The following is a 21,299-nucleotide window of genomic DNA, read 5'->3' as shown; positions in this document are numbered from 1 at the left end:
TTGTAAGTCGATCTTGTTTGTTTTTTCTTATTGTATCGACAAGGAAAATGGTAGAATCGTTGGAATCGATTAACTTTCGGCTGGCAACCGGTGATTTTCGAGATTTTCCTTCTCACGACGAAAATTTCTAGGGGTAGGCGTACCTCATTCGTTTCCCTCCTCTCTTTTTTTCGGAAGACTCTTGAAGTCGCTTGGTTCGCAAAAGGCGGCAGCCTCGAGAAACCTAATTATCCTCCGCTAATACGCAACAAATGAGCCGATTCCTCCCCGTGCCCGACCCATCACGAAAAACTGTGTGCTTGTGCACGAGATGTGGCGGGTCTACGCCCACGAGCGCGCATTAATTTGTAAAAGGGTACTGTCGTCGGCAATATAAACTTCTCGAGAATTATTTTTCTTTTTTTTTTTTTTTTTTTCAACAGGAATCTCTATAATTTTTTATCGTATTGTTTATTTTCTGCCAACATGATGAATCTTGTTTTTGCGTACGAAAGAGGAAATTCAATGATACATATATGTTTTTATAAATCTTGGAGTTAGCTTCATTTAACCTGCTGGAAAGATGTTAAAAGAAATTTAGAAATGCAAATATTTGTAATGATTCAAGTATATGATCAATAATATTCTCTTTTAATATAATATAATATATAAATTTAATATAATCGAGAAAATTTTTATTTTTAATAATCTTATCGCTTACCTTGTACGTCTGAATTAAATCCAGCCAAATAAATGTATTGACTTCGATTCGAGAACCAATTCCTTTTTCTTATACAAAACCTTGATTTTATGTTCGTTTCTCAAAAATAGAGATTCCATGTCTAAAAATAAATAAATAAATAAATAAAGAGAGATTTCAATATAATAGGCGATGATTTATAGATATACGATTATTTCATAAAATACGCTCACGTTAAAAAGTAAACGTAGATGCACGCGTAATCAGCTTTTACGATACACGAGATTCTTTTTGCATAGAGAAGATGGTGAAGCTGCAACATAATGGATCCCTCGGCTAATACCAGGATCGATAGATCGTACAACGGTCACGCTCCAAGTCGGGACAGTTTCCTGGTGAGGTTCATTTGACGTAAATTACTCGTATTCGTGTGATTGACCAATTTTGTGTGGCGTAATAATAGCGACGAAACAACGTCCTGCTCGTGAAACCTCTTTTCGATGCTTCGATTTATCCCTCTTCGATTGCGAATTAAAAAAAAAAAAAATCGAAATTAATAGATAGAAAAGATAGTGCTTCGACTATGCATCGTTGCCTACGTCGACTATGCCTAACTCGCGATAAAGTAAACGAGATAATGATCCGTTGTATAATACGAGATAATTTCGGAACGAATTTAATTGATAAAATTATAATATTGTTTTTAATTTTTTCTAGTTAGTTTAATAAATATTCACTAAGTCCAGGTTGTGAGATTGTTTGTACAGTTTTCGTCAGTCAAGAAAAAAAATTAAAGAAGAATAGTTATATAAAATAAAATTTGATGATGAAATGATCTGTTCGGTGAATTTAATTGATATCTAAACAAATATATATATATTTATAAACGTAAATATAAAAGAATAAATGAAAAAAAATAATAAATTTTGAAATAAAAAATATAATTGAATTACGTATAAGAATATAGAAATGATTTCTGTTAAAAAATACACACAATGTTATAAATCGATAATAAACGAATAATTATTTTTGCACGAAATATATCATATATTGTTTACACATTTATGTACGAGTAGTAGGGAAAGCAACATACCTCCAATACTTTTTCACTTAACTTGATGCTTCTTTCTTCTGTAACCTAACCTAACAACGATATGATTTTCAATATAATGATAAATTTTTTTTCTCTCTCTCTCTCTCTCTCTTTGGTTCGAATAATTTTACCAATCATTTCATCTAGCTTGAAATCAAGCTACCGCGTGATTTATGACATCTAAGTTGAACATCGAAGTCTTCAACTATGAGTGGTGCAAGCGAAAATGAAAAAAAAAAAATACGAATAAATCGCGCCGCTACGTTGTAACTGTGTATCCAGCGAAAGATACACAGGAAGCTACGCATCCAATCTTCAAAAGAAATCCCATTTTTCCGAATGTTTGCGTAATGGATGTATGCAAATGCAATCAACTCGCCATACATCGAGATCCAATCCTCTCGATGTTTGTCACGCTTGCGCACACATCGATCCATAATGGCGAGGAACGATCGTACTGTCGGCCGGCTCCACCGATAATAAATTTATTGCGGCCGTTGAAGGGCACGAATTGATTATTAGTTGACCACGGCACAGTTACAGTTCGACAAGGCTGATTTTCAACGTAATGATTCGTGATTCGATGCGTATACATCCATTTCGAGCACACCTTCCTGTTACACGTTCGAGAATCGATCAACGTTAATTGGATTTGAAACGTGAAGTCGGTGTTTATTCACGAAATTAATACTAACTTCACACGTTGGACCAGTGAATGTACTAAACCAATGTATATAAACATTGTACTTTGTTGCATTAGACTGTGCATATCAATATTGATTTTGCCGTTGATTTTTGTTCTTTGTCAAAGGATTTGTCGAATCAATAGTAATAAAAGTATCAATTAATAATAAAATAAATATAATTATGATTATAAAGTATAATATAAAGTATAATTAGTAATTAAACTTAATAAATAAATATAACGCAGATGTTCGTATATCGTTTCGATGTTCGCAAATTATCAATGGATATCATGTGTTAGACTTTGTGATGATAATCTGATATATTAGCTGCCCATATTGTAGAAAGATAAGTAAAAAAAAATCGTTTTTTTTTTGTGTGAAAAAAGATATAATATAGAAAAAACTGAATAACTGGATTAATAAATAAATAAGACAAAGATAAACTTTACCGACTCTCGAGGTCGATTTTCCAGATGATTTAAGGATCCAATTCCTTATGGGGTTCGTTCAAACATGACCCCCGTAACAGGCGGAGATTTATGGCAAAACCAAGGCCCCTAATTAGAATCACACCGAGGTGTCCTAATTACAGGTTTAGCCACAGAGTTTTTGAGTTGCGCCAAAGGCGCAAAACGATGCAGGCCCTGCCAATTTCTGCCCTTTTTTCCACCAACAGCTCGTTAATCGTAGGAAAAATAGACGATCGTGGGCGTTGGCTACTTTTTCGAATTTACATCTGACCAAGTATCATGCTACGCAATATCTGATACCATAAATGAATTCTTTGTTTCTCTTTATATTACGAGATTTACGAGATGAAAGTGATCACGAAGAAGTAATTTATAGGAATACCTTGTGCCATGATAATTAATAATAGATAATTTTTGAGAATTGAGATTTATTATTGTATGATTGAAATTTTCTTAGAAATTTATTTGTAACATCGATAAGACGTGATAAAATTTGTCGATTATTAGTTGAAATAATTGTACGTACAATATTGAACAGATTTAAACAGATATATCGCGTATGAATTTTTAAAGCTGACCCAGTGAAAGCATAATTTCCGTGGTAATTATTAATTTCACGGTTGATGGATAAATTGCAACAATGATAAATTTAGTCGCAACGAGGTCGGCTTGTTTAATGCTTCATGCAGGGAGAAGACATCCATTAATTTCTACATAACGGTTCGTATCAATGATTGGAGTTTGAAAAAGTCAGGCGAGAGTAGACGATACTACCGTTTCACCATTATCCCGATGAATACGATCTGCGATTCAATCTTAAAATTATAATCGAAAAGAAAAAGCAAAACTTTCATTTGTGTATCAATTTAAATAAAAAAAGAAAAAAACTGATCAAACATTAACATTCAAAATTTGAAAAAAAAAGGTACAATTTGTCGATAAAAAGCGTAGAACTCGTTTGAAAGATATAACTCAGAGATATGATAATTCTTCTCGAATTCATTATAGCATCGTTTACAGTCGTAAAAATAATGATGAAACACGATGATGCTTAGAGTATACCGTTTCATTAGCATTAACGCGGATAGTCTTTCATGCGTATATTGTACAGTTACTTTTTAGTCGTTCCAGATAACTGCAATATAATTAAAAACGGTAATAATTTGGTAATTGCCCAATAAAATTCGAAGATTCATGTACTCTGTTTATTTCTTAGGATGTTTATAACCTACAATTAGTAAATATAACGTAATTTTTCAGTTGCATTAAGGAAAACAGGTTAGAACGTAGATAAAGAAGAATTGCGTAATGTTCTAAAATGTATCGTATCCCCACTTTTATTCAACAAATATTGAATGTGGTACCTTCTAGTGTATATATATATATATATATATATATTAATTAACAATGCCAAAAGTAATGAAAATAATTGCTAATACGATGTAATGTTTACCATATGATTATAATACATTTATAGACAAAAAGTAAGATTTCTATCGATTATGTAATATAAGAAAGCGTTGAGAAACTAGAATGCTTTCGTGATATTCAGAGACATCAAAAATAAGAATTAAAAAATAAAAATTATTCTTTATGCAAACTTTTCAATTTCAAATAGAAATCTATATTTATCATTCGAATGTTATTGCACATTTTATTGTACGCATATACGCGTTTCCTTCACAAATTCTACCCTGAAACGATTACTTTTCCTTCCACAACGCTTTCTTCGTAACAAGACCTCGTTGGAGGAAATCTTCTCGACATGATTGTCTGTAAAGATACTCGGGGTCTCATCGACTTCAGAATACCCTAGCTAACGATTTTCCGGCTCCCGCGAAGCTTCGTCATGCTTGCAAACTATCCTTGACGCAGTTACGTATGGAGATGCTGATACAAGTATAAATCGTAGACAAGTGTGATTTCCTCTTCGATATGTGAACAAATTCGTGCGTGTTACGACTATTTGAATTTTTACGAAAGATGTATTGTCGTAATGGTTAATTAACCGATAATCGCGATAAATTTTCATCAACGATGAATGAATTTGAATAAACTACGAAGAATAGGTTAGGATTCGCTTGAAAATAATTAGCCCTATTGCATATGCGTGTTGCGTATTGATGGTAATTATAAATAAACGATTTAACAATGATTGCAATGAACATTTGCATTTGTTTAACGAATAAGTATACGTATCTGAACTACTTAATAAATCAAAAAAATGTTGTAAGTTAAATCTACGTGTGAATCAACGAATGAACAATTAGCATTGATATTGTAGCATTGATGTGAAATATAAATGAAGTAAACAAATAAAATTAATTATACTGAATTAAATGTTTCATTATGGAAATATTTTTATAAATATTCACAACAATAACAATGCATGTTCTCTTTCTAAAAGAAGTATATAGAACAGAAACTAGATTTCACGAAAACGAAAACAGGCAGTTTCGAAGAGTGAATTAGATTTCAAAGGATTGTTAACATTCACAGCGATCCGTAAGTGTATCCTCGCGCTTTCTTTTCATACAAACATGGATAATTAACCGAGCATAAGCAATTTTTTCACCTGGTCGAAGTGAAATTCAACTGGACATAATCTGTTTGGAAAGAGTTACGTATCCGGGTATCGAAGCAACGATATCTCCTCGACGTATCAATATCTCTTCGAAATTGTACAAGGCGGATGATCTATTCCCAGTCTACTCGTCTTCAAAGAGACAAATCGTCATTCGCTTGAAGCCTCTTGGACGATGATACGGGAGAAATGACGAGAGATAAGTGAAACCAAAGTTCAAACGTTCACGGACGACTTTCCCCGTAATGTTTTCGACACGAACAGGATTCTGTGGTTGAAACGTTAAGTTAGGAAAGATGTGTACTATCATTGTATATATAACTATCATTTAATTATTGCAGGAGTTAGTATAAGGATATATGTATGAGTGTATATCCATGATAAGTGGTATGAGAGATGAAAGGATATGTGGAGAACGAATTCAGCGTATATTTCGATTTATGTGTTAAGAATAAGACAAAAGAATATTAATAGTTTACAATGCTGGATCAAAGATTTGAGATTGAGATTTGTGTATCGAATATACAACGAAAAAAGAAAAAAAATAGAGAAATATATATTTGTATACGAATCTGCATTGATATAACCTAAAACTTTTGAATTATCGAGAGAGGAAAAGGAAAAACAGATGATTTTTCGTATGTATCTTGAAATTTATTTATCTCTAAATATTTGAAACATTAATCTAAAAAAAATATATTATAATTGTATCGTTTAATTATTGCATTAAGTTATAGTATAAAATATATAGTATAAAATGTGATGATTGGTGTGAGATAGAAGAAGGATATGTGAAAGAACAAATTTATTGTATATTTCAGTTAGCAATAAGAAAGAATATTGATAGTTTACAATGTGAAATATAGAATGAGAAATATACAACGAAAGAAGAATAGAAAAATATATATATTTGTACACGAATCTGTCTACCAATGACATAACCTAAAACTTTTGAAAGAGGAAAAGCGAAAATATTCTTGATGGATATGATTTCTCTGTACGTACGCGGATTCATACTCAGCATATTCGAGAGATCTATCGGTTCGATCAACACGAAAGTACGGCATAATCGTTCGTGTATCATTTCTAAATGTTTTTCAGAGATAAATCGAGGACAAGGAGAAAGGGGGAAATAAGGAAGAGAGACGGATTAATAGGAGAATCATAGGAGCAATGACGTTATCCTGGGATAACGGGTGACCAGGTGCATCGGGCACATCGCCACCTAGGAAGTGGATACGAGGTCTGACGGTTACCTCGTCATCTTGACCATTCTGCAGGATACGATGAGGCCTTCAGGCAACACGCTACTTTCTTTAATTTATATCCCTCCGTGATTATTACCATGATCAAGCCTCGAAACAACGGATGCCCGTTTTTCTTTCGCTATTACTACTCGTCACTGATTCGTCATCCTCATGTCTGACAATGTTACAGGTATAATATCGTACCATGGAAATATCGTGGATAATCAGCTTTTAACACGTTGAACACCGCACAAGAATCAAGGATTTTGCTACAGATCCATTTGTGATTTATTATTTAGGAGAATGAAGGATCCTTTGCAAAATTTTTGCATTGTTTAGACTTAATTATCGAATCGATGAATCTTTATTCTTTATCGTTTCAAATTTAAGGAATTATCCTCAATTTGCACTAAAAATCAAAAAAATAAATAATAAAACATTTTTTTTTATTTCGTATTCTATCTTTCCAAGAATACGATATTTTGAAAATGACTAATATACATAATAATATATACAAATCAGAAACACGTGTCATATTTAATATTTAACATTATAGTATTTAAAGGTAATAAGTATTAATTAAGACACGGAAGTAATAATTTTATACACTTTTCAATTGGCCAAAAATTAAAACGTGAAATTAACATCTCTTAGGATCTCTTACGATCATATTAATTCAAATTGGTATAAAATTTGCGAAATGTGCGTGCATAGATAAATAGCGTATAACGTAAGAAGCGTGCCGGATCGAGGGTAATTTAAAGTTCGTATAAGTAACATAATTGCAGGCAAGGTGTGCTTAACGACGTGTGAAGATGGCAGACAGATTAATTAGAGCGATCGATGATTGATAAATAAAAACGACTTGGTTATCAATTGCTAATTTTATCCTTAACTAATTTTTATAATGAATATTGTAAAATTCATCGATCATTTATCGATTATTCTTTTCATAATGATTAAAAATGACATAATGAGAAAAAAACTGATCCAGAAAATTTTACTTTTTATGGATTAATGTTATATATTTGTAAAAAATAATTCACTGTAATCAAATTGTTAAATGGTTTATCGTTCTACCAGTTTCAATATATTATATATATATATATTAATGAATATATATATATAGAATATTAATATATTCATGAAAGATCAATTCTAGATATCAAAATAAATAAAAATATATTAATTAAGACTTATTTATTGAGATTATTTATTTAGTAAGTAAGAATACTTTCGTCTTGTATATTTCAATTGCACATTTCAATTTAATAAATAAATAATATTAATACGATATATTTCGTATGTTAACTTTTTTGGTCTTGATTTTTTAAAAATATCTCATTTTATCTCGAGCAATAATAATCTAATAAAGCAATAATAAATTTTAATGATTGAGAATATCACAAAATATAATTATTATTTTTATCTTTTGATAGAAGTATGGTAATATAATAAGAAGAGATTGTGGATCATTGATCGCGTGATCGTGTTACCGAAAATTGATTGGCGATGAAGCGTGACAGTATTCACGGGGTGAGTCAGACCAATTTATAACTCGTTAGTCAGGGCTATATATTAAATTGAAATTGATCTGTCTTTCGTGCAGGTTAAACAATCAACCGAAAATTGGGTTTTATTCGCGTCAAATAGAATAAAAATTATTCTATTTAAAAAGTATGTTTGCGAAAACAAATTACGTCACGGTTGGAAGAGAATTCGTTTTGGCGGGAGATTTTGTAGATTAGTTGCAAATGGCAGCCGTCTTGAGCGTAACGGTCGAAATGCATCGGGCTCATTGGAATTCACGTGTTTACAGTGCAATATTTCTATCGACGGTATTCTCTTTTGGCTTGTTTGCACGGATCGTTACCCATGAGTACACAACGGTTACGTTGATAGTCGTACATCAAATTGTTCGAATTAAATCGTGTTTCTTGGTTGCATGTCGTATAGAAGTCAAATGTCGCTTTTAGCACCTTGTTACTTTTAAATGACTAACATAACCTAATTTTTTTTGTTCTTTTTAATACTTTCATTATTATTTGTTATTGAAAGTAAGTTCAGTTTAAATTTTCTTATTAAAAATAAACGATTTTTCATCAAACGTCATTAATTTCAAACTTTACACTCGAAAGAAACAATACCGTTACACGAGATTAGCCGTTCTATGAGCTCATCTGTTGGTTCGTTTGTAATCATGCTTGTGTACTTTAGTCGTAAGATATTTTTGTAGAACAATCATGCACTTGTGCTCATTTCACGTTAATATTCGCTTTATATTCAGCCTTTTGATCTCACTTACCGTTAGAATGGCTTAAAAATATTATCGTTCTCCTTTCTGTATAGATTTTCAATTATTATCCTATTAATTATGATTTATTACTAAATTATAGCATCAATGTCAAAGTTTTTATAATTATAATTCCTTATATATATCATATCGACTAAAATTACTTTGAATAGACGTCAGTAGAAATTTCACTGAAAAGATTATTCCTGTATTTCATATAATTATTTTTTTAGAAATTTATAAATATTTAAACCAATCTTAAAAGTAATTCAGATCAAAGAATATACTTTTTTTAATATAAAAATTAAAGAAGATAAATATTCATATAAATATGATTCGATTTCTACATTAAATTTTCCAACTTAACTTTTTTTATAGCAAAAATTTAATTATTAAATATTTGAAAAATAAATTTTTATAAAGTTATAAAATAATATAAATATACGAATCGCGTTATATGAGAAAAAGAATATTGAAATTATTAATAATTATGCGCAGAAATCAATTGCGCAATCAATATTTGAGATTACCAAGATATTCCGATAGGTGACTCTAAATATCAATATTTTAATAATAAAATACATTTTTAAATTTAAATATAAAATATAATAAATGCGAATTAAATATGAAAATATACGTTTGAAATTTAATACTGAATGTATTAGTATGTAAAAAAGAAGTAAAAAAATCAATTTATATTCTTACATTAGTATTGTTTTTATGTAAGCGTTTGCATTTACAAAATGTTAGAGAGGAGTGTGAAGAATGTAAATTGCGTATCTTGTAACGATAGCTTGATAGCGATGAAAATACGGAAGACGGAACGAAACAGTGGATGATACTTAAGATAATCATACAGTCATTATCTTCCCGTTACCAGCGATAAATCCTAAATGAAGAACAACGGATATGTAATTTCAAAAAGTCATGATATGTTAATTATTTGTCATCAAATGTAATTTTGCTTAATAATACCAAACAAAGATATAATACCAAACAGTATTTCTAACATGTCAATAATGTATGAGTTCATATATCGATATATCAAATATATATCAAATACTCGATAAATTTCTGATCTTAAAATTTTTTTAAAATTTTAAAATTATTATTTTATCAATTATTTCAAATCTTATTTTTCTCGAAATATGAGCATTTCTATACGGATATGTAAATATTTACCTTTACAAGCGATGATCACTGCCTTACATCCAAGCTGTTCGAATCAAACAGACAATGTTCGAGCTCGAATGAAAAGGAGAAAGGGAAAGAGAGGAAGAAGAGGTTTCCGTGGTCGCGTGCCGTCGTGCTCCGCTGGGCCCAACGATACTCTCGCACATGACGCACTGGAATAGGACATTACGAGATAGTGAGCGGCGTCCCGGCGTCCCGTCGTCGTCCCGACATGCCATCGCATCGCGGCCCAATCGTCGGTTGGTGCCACGCGACTGGCACGTGGCTCGCAATTGCGCTACCGTGCCCCCTCGGTCACGCCCCGCTGATTCGCCTCTGCTGCCCTTTGCTTTTGCATTCGTACACGATCATTTCTAGCCGCGGACTCCCTCTGTTACCCCTTACAGATAACTGGACCCTTTCAATGATACGTCTCTCGGTTGTTATTTCGCGCCACGAGCTGCACTTCTGTGTTGTAAAATTACGGTGCCGTTATACGACTAACCTATCGTTATATTGTAGAGGGAGCAAATATTATTTTTTCAATTTTTTCAATTGAATACGCGGAATGATACACCAAGGGTTTGATACTTTTTATTTTCTCAAGTTGGACCACGCTCATGTCTTTTGCTGATGTGTATTCACTTTGAGAAATGTTTAAAACGTTTCCTTGGAAGAAAAATTATTTATAAAACAGAGAGAAATAAAAGAGAAAATAAAAAAAAACAAAAAGAACAAATTATGTTCATAGTTTTGATTTGAATTTTTTAAATCAACTATATTAGTTCAAAGATTAATAATTTTAATCATATGGAAGACAAAATTAAATGTATAATGCTAAGTCAATTGATCAATGTTATTGATCGAATCAGCAATCGGCATCAGAACTAACAATTGAAGCGCGTGTACGAACATAGTAATTCACTTAGGTAAAGCAAATCTTGATCAAATCTTTTAGTGATCGTGTTTCATGACGAGTGGCGCTGTCAGCAGTACATTGTTGTAAAGTTACCTGATGATTCGGAAGTCTCGTTGCGAAAAACTCGGAACTTACCTGTTCCCGAATGCTGTAACTCACTGATAGTGCAACTTTCATACCAATTGTCGAATAAACGAGAACAAAACTAAAGGTAGCAGAATGAGGGAAGAAAAAAAAAAGGAAGAAGGTGAGAGAACGGGCACCGCGCCATAAATCGTCGTTTAACCTTAAAAATCGTCGTTGCTAATGGACATTTGCTGTCGAACCTCGAGAAATCGTTGCGCTCGTAGCCGCGAGAATTCTTTCAACGACATTGTGCGAAGTGCCGCTCGACAAAGGAAGAATAAAGATTTGTGTCTTACTGATTATCCAGTTCGTGTACTATACTCGGCTTTAGATACATTCGAGTCAACTCCGACGAGATAAAGCGTTTGTTTTGCGCATGCTTGCATGAAATGCGCTCAGGATGCAGCATACTTTGAGGAAGCTTGTTTTATTCCATAAAGGTAAAACTCTCATCAGGTAATTTATTTAATACTACTTGTTCGAGAATTTTTTGGTGTTTAATATTTGCTCAGGATTAGATTTCCATTATTTATATTATTAAATTCTATTAACTATTATTCAATTAAGTTAAATTAAACAAAATTTAATTTTGTTAAATTTAATTTTAAAATTCAAAATTTCTTCCATCCATAAAAAGATAAAAATAAAAAGATTAAAAGATCCATAATCAAAATTTCTATTTTGAAAAAAAAAACATTTCATACTATGGTAGTTTTCCAATCGTTAGCGAAATCAACTTTTAACTAGCCTGAAGATAATCGAAAACCTCAAGGGGTCGAATGATCGGTCGATCCTTTCGGTTCGCCAAAGTCGACAGGCATATCTGTTCGGGACAAAGTGCGGCACGATCGTAAATTAGCTGTACCGATGACGTGTCGGAAGATGGTTCCACGTGGACAAGGGGATCGCCACATGGCACGAGTCTATGGGGCGGAGAATGAATGCGGTATTCTTGGTATAGTGATAGCTTGGGTGGTGGCATCGGAAGGCCGGTGTCATCTGTTGCATCGGTTACATCCTGACTAGCAAAGCGTGACTGTGCTTGGTAACCGGCTACTATAAATGTGATGTAGGGGATTAATTATCTTCTAATTGCCTAGTAGAACGTTGTCACTCGAAATCGATGGTTAAAAATTGTTTTGTAACAAGCGATCTTGTCAACAGGAAATTTCTAATTGTTAAATCATATGAAGGATAAAATATAACAAGATCATTTGTCACTTTATTTAAATTGTTTAATAAATTCTTTAATAAATTCTAAATGTTAGAATAAATCTTGAAAACTATTTTTGTCGATTCATTCTTATTTATTATAAAGTAATTTATTATAAAATTTCGTAAAATTTTATGAACTGTTTATAATTATTATTAATATAATTTTTAATTTTATTTATAAAAAATAACATAACAAAACAAATTCGTTTATTCGTGACCTGACTCAGATCTGTTTCGATCTTTCGAAACACTTGTTCGATGTACAAAGCTTATTTATCTCCCAATAGTGATATCGACATGATTGTTCGCGCGAAATTTGATGTTCACGTGAATGCACCTACAGTTTTTGGGGGCATTCATTGAAATCATCTGTTCGCCATATTTCGGACAGAGCGCGTGCCGTGTCGATAATACGATGGTACGTGTTCAATGACAAGCGGTAAGAAATTGCAGTCTGAAAAAATTGGCATCAAGATAATAATTTATGCGAACAATAAAAACATATGGTTCGACAATCGAATGAAATTGAACACTGCATCTAATGATTTAATAATAATAGTTTTTTTAATTAATATATCTTTAAATAAATATTTGGATTTTCCTCAAAACTGAAAAGTCTGTTAATCTTAATTGTTGTTATCACTTTTGTTGAGAATGTCTTCCCATCAGCGGCCATCACATCATAGGCGTACTTTTCTATTATTTTGTCATCTTTTATTTTTTTATTCTGTTAATTTTCTTTTTTCTCTTTTTCTTTATATTTTTATTTTCTTTTTATTGTTTTAATTCTTTACTTTATCTGTAGCTTTGAATAAGTGGTTTTGTATAACATATACGAATATTTTCCTTTCGTTAAATTGTTAAAAACTTATGAAATAATTTAAATAAAAAAATATATATATATATTAATTATACATTACTACATTATTACATAATTACTACATTACATATTAATTATTCATTAATATATATTAATCATAAAACATAAGGAATTCGATCAAGGTTAAATCGATCATGTATTCAAAATTTCGAGTTTCTTATTTTCATACAACTGACGCCACGCGTCAAAATCATAGGTTAGACCGATCGACGATGAACGGAAAAAGAGGTGTGAAAGAGGTTTCTCGTATTGAAAAGATTTGTGTTTTTGGTCAAAATGCGGCCTAATTTTTTTCTAAAAATGTAATAACTACACTTGGTTTCGGTTTTCGCTCATGTCCTATGAATCCCATAATTTCGTTGTGATTCTTTTTTCTTTTGGCGCCTACTCGTTTTCTGTCGCCGCACTCTGACGCTTTTGCGGTCATAGAATACAAGCGGTCAATATAATACAACTGGAAATTATGAATCTTCAGGATCATCATCCTAATCGAAGTATAATTTAGGCGACGCTTTCAACGCGCGGTGTGCCACCACAGATATTAGGTAAATAATGAAGGTTAGGTGTGGAAAACTGACAAGAATGGAACGATAATTTTGAATCGATACGCATATTGTGAAATCTATGAAATTGTAAAATTAATCTGTAACAAATATAAAATTTATATATAATATAAATTTAACATTAGAATTCAAACTAGGATTTAAACAAAAGTTGAAATTTATTTTAAAAATTAGATATGAGCACTATAAATATATACTGAAAAGATACGATAAGATATTTTAATTCTAATTTTACAGATTATATTACTATAAATGCATAATTTTCCTTTAGTGATATATTTTATTTAACAAAAAATATTATATAACATTATATAAATATTGAAATATTGAAAATATTGAAATTTTTCACATTATGCAATTGATGAAACAATTTTTATTTTTACCTGCGCAATTTACAGAATATCGTATGTATAATGCATACGTTATGTTTTTACTGACTTATTATGTAATTTCAATTTTTTTTTTTTTTTTGCACACGTCACATTGATCGTTTATCATTGCGCCTAGCTGTAGGCCAACTTGCACAGTAAAAGTTTACTCCACTATACACAGATGTCGCAGAGATTGTAACTGGTTTCTCGCTAGCATTCGGTTCATATACCAATCTGTATATAATAGAGATTCCAAACTAAAAGCATTGGTGAGGTCCATGGCGCCGCCATACGCAATGACCAACATTTGTGAAGCACAAAACCCCTCTCTTTTCCCTTCTTTCCTCTTAGCCTAGCAAACACTCTAGCGTGTGTTTCCTACGCTTCGTCGAAATGTATGTGTGTCATCGCTATATAGTTTATGAAACGTCTTTCTTTATCGAGTGTGCGAATCGTTTTTGGGTTCGAATGGCAGTGACTATTGGCCCAGGATTCTCTTTATTTCACACTCAAAAAAGTGGTGTACTCATAAATCCGTCATCATGACGTTAGAAGAAATTAAGCTATAAATACTTGCAAAGACAAGTTGAAAAAGAAACAATTATAAATACACTTGACAGAGTCAGGTTAAAAAAAAAAAAAAAGCGTATTTACTTCTAGCATGATCACTAAGTGGAAACTCCTCTCTCCCCTCTCTCCTTTCGAAGAGAAAATCGTTGGAGCATCATTGTGTGTGTGTTGTGTGCTTTACTTTCTATCAAATTGTCTGGGTTTTCTCCTTACCCTTTCAATATGAAAGTTGGGAAATGCGTTTGGCGACGCCATGTTTGGTCTCATCTTTTGATAATTTTACTTTTCAAAGTATTAAAAAATTTATTTTTTTAAGCGTCTTTTTTATTGTATATATGTTCTATATTCTATATATTTATTTTATATTCAATGTTGTTATGGCATAGTGTTCTACGAAGAAATTGTTTTTAACAAGTATTATAAAAATAAACCTCGAATATTAAATCATAAAAAAAAATAAAAAAATCCTTTCTCTCAAAAATATTCATTAAAATTTGTTTTCTTCTTTCCTCGATTCCTGGAAAATTTCTCGTCCACACAATGAATTTGAAGAAACACGATGTCATGGGAGTTCTCGAAACGAATTTCGGCGGCGTAATTTTCTCTGAAGCTAGGCTAGAAAATTTTTCCGACAAATCCCTCCGTTACGGATCGGTCAACGAGCGTTTTAATCATGGAAAAGGGTTAACGAGTTTTGCGGTCTATCCTAAGAGAGCGGTGGCAAAATCTTTCGACACGGAGTCAGGTGGCTGGAATCGTAATTCCGTCGAGGGTGCTGACTTTGACACCATAAGGGTAGCGAGGTGTCACAAAATTCACGACGGTTCGGTCGTTCTCGCAGCCTGGAACGAATCGTCTTCCCCTTTGGGAGCCAAGCACAAGACTTGGCCGGTTACGGCTCGTTATCGAACAACACGTTCTAGTAATGAGGATGTAATTTTTGCTAGAGTATCGTCTATCGGCCATGCGCTAATTTAACCTTGAAACCGCCCTTTTGTCGCAACTTTTCTCACGAACGAAATTACTTTTTAGAACTATTTTAAAATATACGAAATATTTGAGAACCCTGTTATTGAAGAAACGATGTGTTTCCTAGATAGAAATTTGAGGATAGAAATTAATAGATTAAATATTAGATTGATATATATATATATCTATTGTACTTATATGTTACTGCTATTATCATGATAACGTAATATCGGATTAAAATGTAGTAACAAATGCAGCGGAAAATACGAGAATCGTTTTGTATCTTCAAATCATAATCCTGGGTGAAGAATCGGGATAAATTTTACCTGAGACACCAATTTTGAAAACTCGATCATTTTTAGCCACGCCCAAATTCAAGGTTTGTATTCAATCACACATTTGTCTCACAAATTCTTTCCTTTTTTTATTTTCTCACTTTTTCCGGTTAATTAAAAATAATATATTTTTTTATGTTAAGAAACACAATTATAAATATATTAAAGATGAAATAATATTTTTTCAATTCAATTAAATATTTTATTTACAATAGTTTTGATATAAATTTTTTTTATTCAATTTATTTAATTTATTTAATAATGACATAATGTTACTTATATTTATAAAATTACTTATTTTATAAATTATTTATTGTTATTCGACTTGTTTGAATCTTTATGACATTATTTAATAATCGTTTTCTTTGGTTTCGTATAATATTTATATTATTAAATGGACGGTTTAGAAAAATTCTTAGCTTTACAAATTTTGAAATTGTTTTTCAAAATATTTTTGACTAGTTACACAATAAATATATAAATATACAATACATGTATAAATCACTAACACTTTCAACGGGAAAATTTAATATAAAATAATATAAAAAAATTCGAAATAGTAAAACGTATTATTACAATTAAAAAATTGTTTTACAAAGCATCTTCATATATAATTAATTCTATTATAATTTCGTAATACGTTATATGTGCATAGAGTTATGTAAAATTTCTAATACTTATATAAAAATATCATTTAAAATATTGTACTAGTAATAATGGCACGGATACGAAATTAAAAATAATATCAAAGCCTTTGTTTAATGACAATCTAATTGTTTTTAATGCAAGTTCATAAATTTATAGAACATTTCTTTGGATTATTAGCTGTCTACATCGTATACAATTTATAATTATAAATTTATAAATGAAAGATACAAATTACATGCAAATTAATTTTCATCAAGAAAATATTACACACGATTTATATTAAGTAAAAAATTAAATGACAAACTTAATGACAAACTTATCTAATTCTCAAAAAACTTTCTATATTATAGTATATTATTATATACTATTATAATAATTATAATTTTCCTTTTATCAGTCCTTATATTTCTCTTTCTTTATTATATCTATTCATTATTCGGCTACAAACCATAATTTTTTCATCTAGAATTCAATTGTATTTTTTAATTTCACAATGTATAATCTAAATAAATAAACTTACATTGATTCACTGCCACTTTCCATCGTGTTCCTGAAGAAGATCGCACAACGCCGCGATGTAAGTTTGCGCCATCTGCAATGTCTCGAATTTACTAAGTTTGTGGTCTGCTCCAAGACTCGGTACAACTTCGCGTAATTTATCGAAAGCATCGTTCAGACCGTTCATTCGACGTCTTTCGCGTGCGTTCGCTGCCAAACGTCGACGTTTTAATACACTTGGCGATGGCGGTATATCCCTGGATCGTCGTCTTCCTCTTCGGGGACTATTGGTAGGTGATACTTGTTTCTACAAAAATAATCGTATTATTGTCATTATAAAAACACATGCTAATTCAGTCTTTCATCATTCGAATATCAATTTATGATAAAAACTTTTTTCTTCCGAAATATAGTTAATACTTTAGTATCTTAAATTTTTCGTTATACGATCGCAGACACTTTTCGATTAAATGTCAAATGTTCCATTGAGATATACCTGCACAGATGTAACAGGTTCCCAAGAATTATTTCGTTGCTCGACAACCATTTGCATCGGTTTCCCGCTCTCGAGGATTTGAAACTTTTGTTCTTGAGGTGGTGTTTCGTAACAATAGGCTGATGGTTGATACTCCATGGAATTGTCTTCGTGTAGCATCGTTCTTGGAGAAACGGTTTGATTTATCGCGTGCTGTGGTTCATACCTGTTAAAATTATTATATCAATTTTCGTGAAATTTCAACTAACGTCTAATATTTATTGATTATAATGAGAATATAAGAAAAACATGTGATCATTAATAATTATTTCATTCTTATATATTGCTTTTTTGACAATTATATCGTGTGAAAGATACAATTACGATAACGGTAATTTAAATTTTAATTAAAAGTTCTTTTTTATCAGCATAATTCTCTTTTATTTTATTCAATTTTTTATTTCCTAATTAAAGAACTATTCGAAACTCGTATAATAATTATAACTAAAAAACTATAGGTTTAATTTTTTAAAAAGGCATAATCACTGTGATTATTCGAATATAAGATTCATAATTTGTTAAAATTCTATTTAAGTAATCCATGCAACTTAATTTATACACAATTACAACATAAATTTTATATTTGCGAATACAAACAAATAACAGACATATGCAACACAATGAATTAACGAAGATATTTCTTGAGAAAAATTTGAAAACTTACCTTTGAGGTGTGACAGGTGTCAAAACGCTAAAGGAGCTTCTTTCGTACGAATCTGGTGTTCTCGAATATTTCACTACCTCTTTCCCATAACTAATCGTCTCAGAGTCTTTTCGCGGAGTGAGCTCACCTTTATGCGTGTAATTCTCTCCGTACGATACCTTGATGGGATCGTAATTCGGAGAGTTGTACGGCGAGGGATACAAAGTGTCGTAACTTTTGGTCGCGGCCTGATAGGCGGTCGTTACAATTTCAGAAGAAATTGGGTATTCGTGGTGATTCGATAAAAGAGCCATAGTTTCAACGACTGTTTACGTTTTATTTACTTTTGAAATAACGTTTCATAAAAGATAAATAAATTCCACCAAACCTTTCTGTTACTTCATTCGCCAAATTTTAAAGTCTTTAACCATGTTGTTTCTTAACGTGTTATATAGCCTTCTTAACATGTCATTAGATAAAACGATAGCACGATTTTTTCCTCTTTGGAACCGAATTTTTCCAAGAACACTTTTGACTCGATTTCAATTTTCACTGCGATTTCTAACAAATGAAGTGAATGATCGAAACTAAACTCAAACGCAATTTTCGTTTTTCACTTATAGTCGAAAAAAACATAAATCTCCCTCGAAGCTTTCAATTCGTCCAACATTCGATGACACACGAAACGTGAAATGAACCGGTATCACATGATTACCGATCGACATTTCCATTTAATTCGTCGTTTTGTAATTTCTTCCAGAGACGCAAGGAACACGGAACGAAGCGGGATCGTGTGTCATCAGCGGGCAATGGCGATAATGAAGAGAGAAGAGGAGTCGGCGATCCTCGCGGTGTAAAGGCTCGAGTTTGAGTGTGGCGCGTGCCACGGCGTCCTTCACCGCATCAACATATGGTACGTTTTATGTCCATTCCGTGGATGCACCTGGTGTGGCCATCGTTCTCTGCCTCCTTCTGCATCTACCCTCTCTTCGTCTCCGCCTTACCCCTCACACCATCACCATTTTTCGTTTACTCCTTCCTCGTGTTCTACTACTACTGTTCCACACTCGAGTTGAGCACTTCCTGGAGAACAGGGGAGCGTACCTGTTGATTTAGATAACGAATGGCGGGGAGGAAGTGTACCTGTTGATTTAAATTCCGCTTAATATTCTTGGATCTGTGTGGAGAGTGGGTTGAAAGGAGGGGAGATCCAGTATTTTTTAATAACCACGTGCGAATTATTACATTGTATCGTTTTCAGGCTACAAAAAAATCGTTTCCTTTGCTCCTTTCGTATCGATGAAACGACAGATGCCTTCATTACGGAGACTGGAAAAAATATAATAAGCGTGTCTCGATCATCGCCGGGAATAAAAAGAAGCCGAAGAACAGGAGGAAAGAAAAAAGAAACTTATATATACTCACGTGAGTTGTGCGTTCGATGCCGAAATATTATCAACGAATAAACTAATATAATATAATAAAAATCATCCACAATCAGTTCGACAATCAGCAGTGGATTAGAACAAGGACTAAATGGAGGGAAAATTATCGGAATGCAACGGTCGAGACGAATCGCCTTGAGACAATTAAAGATATCGATCTCGGATCTACCCCTGGTTGCCGGCGCGTGCCCTGCGCCAACCTGGGCCGCCGCAAGGTGTTACCCCGGTGAGCGCGGCAGATTTCAGGATAAAGAGGGCCGATTCCACGGGGGAAAAAACCTTGTCCACTCGGATGTGACGGTGCAGACCGCCTCCAGGATTCGTTAACCCGGCAAGGACGCGAGTTTTATTTTCGCTTTTATTTTGTGACTACGAGTAGAGTTCACGATCCTCGAATTTGGATCATTCTTGTTATTTTGTAGATTTTTTTTTTTTTTCGTTGATAAATTTTTTAATTTAGCATTTTATCAATGAAGGTTCACGATTCTCGATTTTGGATCACTCTTGTTATTTTGTAATTAAATTTTTTTTTTTTTTTTTTTTCGTTGACAAATTCTTTAATCTAGATTGTTCTTGTTATTCCTTCCTTTGAGAAATATAATTAGTCTCTTTCGTTGAGAAATTTTTTAATCTAGCAAAGATGTAATATTTTATTATTATAATTCTTGAACTTTTATAATTCTTAATTATAATTTGTTTTTTACATACATTTTTTTTCATTGACAAATTCGTTAATCTAGCGAAGATTTAACGAGTTTTATTATAATTCACCGATAAATATCATATAAATACTTCAAATAGAACCATTCCCATTATTTCACCCTTTGAAAAATATAATTAGTTTTCGCGTCGGATGTGACGAATCGTTAAAAAAAAATTTTCATCCACGAGTTTCTTAACGAGTTGTATTAATTCTTATTAAGTTGTGTACACCTTCACAATCATTCCTTCGTTATCTCATGACGAATCGTGGCAAGATTCGCTTTAATTCCATCTATGATCCGTTAAATTGCGATCACTTCTATTTCTTCCTTCGACATATAATTGATAATTGGTTTTCGATGAACGTCGTAAATCGTGACAGAGTCGTTAACAAGTTTTCATCGACGTTCGAACGACTCGTTCGATGGCCACTGAAAATCAATTAAGCCCAGGTGGGGCGCGTGGCTCGAACCGTGATAGATCGGTGTTGCCGTTTTCACCGTCGACGATCTATTTTTCTCGAAAAAGTATCGGCCCACGAGAGCCATATGGCGCGCGACGACGAAACGGTGCGTTACGGTGCGATTCGACGATGAAAATAAAAACGCGAATGAAAGTGGAAGAGAGAAGAAAAGAAAAAGAAAAAAAAATATCG

At 32.2% G+C, this 21,299-nt stretch overlaps 1 protein-coding gene and 3 long non-coding RNA genes across 6 annotated transcripts; 2 read left to right on the top strand and 2 right to left on the bottom strand.

Annotated features, from left to right (window-relative positions):
- Nucleotides 1-28: 28 nt before the first annotated feature.
- On the bottom strand, nucleotides 29-10,371 carry LOC122715017. 2 transcript variants are annotated; one of them, XR_006346754.1, is made up of 4 exons: nucleotides 10,235-10,371; nucleotides 913-1,197; nucleotides 701-821; nucleotides 29-554 (listed from the first exon to the last, which is right to left on the bottom strand). It is a non-coding gene; the product is annotated as an uncharacterized LOC122715017 (long non-coding RNA). The 2 variants fall into 2 exon arrangements; XR_006346755.1 differs by having other exon boundaries at nucleotides 29-551.
- Nucleotides 4,863-7,120, top strand: LOC122715016. Its single transcript, XR_006346753.1, has 4 exons — nucleotides 4,863-6,150; nucleotides 6,334-6,509; nucleotides 6,614-6,845; nucleotides 6,950-7,120. It is a non-coding gene; the product is annotated as an uncharacterized LOC122715016 (long non-coding RNA).
- Nucleotides 10,372-11,269: 898 nt separating the features above from the next.
- LOC122715010 lies at nucleotides 11,270-21,292 on the top strand. Of its 2 annotated transcripts, none has more exons than XR_006346752.1 (4): nucleotides 11,270-11,710; nucleotides 19,258-19,410; nucleotides 19,759-19,922; nucleotides 19,999-21,292. It is a non-coding gene; the product is annotated as an uncharacterized LOC122715010 (long non-coding RNA). The 2 variants fall into 2 exon arrangements; XR_006346751.1 differs by lacking the exon at nucleotides 11,270-11,710 and adding an exon at nucleotides 17,495-17,609.
- Nucleotides 17,138-19,263, bottom strand: LOC122715008 (protein atonal-like). The gene is made up of 4 exons (XM_043936873.1): nucleotides 18,519-19,263; nucleotides 17,816-18,020; nucleotides 17,342-17,626; nucleotides 17,138-17,283 (listed from the first exon to the last, which is right to left on the bottom strand). The coding sequence occupies exons 1-3, from the start codon at nucleotides 18,809-18,811 to the stop codon at nucleotides 17,348-17,350; spliced, it is 777 nt and encodes a 258-aa protein (XP_043792808.1). The 5' UTR covers nucleotides 18,812-19,263; the 3' UTR covers nucleotides 17,138-17,283; nucleotides 17,342-17,347.
- Nucleotides 21,293-21,299: the final 7 nt, after the last annotated feature.

The sequence above is a fragment of the Apis laboriosa genome, unplaced genomic scaffold (genome assembly GCF_014066325.1).
Source record: "Apis laboriosa isolate Shangri-la unplaced genomic scaffold, ASM1406632v1 scaffold34_cov151, whole genome shotgun sequence".
In the NCBI taxonomy this organism is placed as follows: Eukaryota; Metazoa; Arthropoda; class Insecta; order Hymenoptera; family Apidae; genus Apis; species Apis laboriosa.
This window is presented reverse-complemented; position numbering and strand designations above follow the sequence as displayed.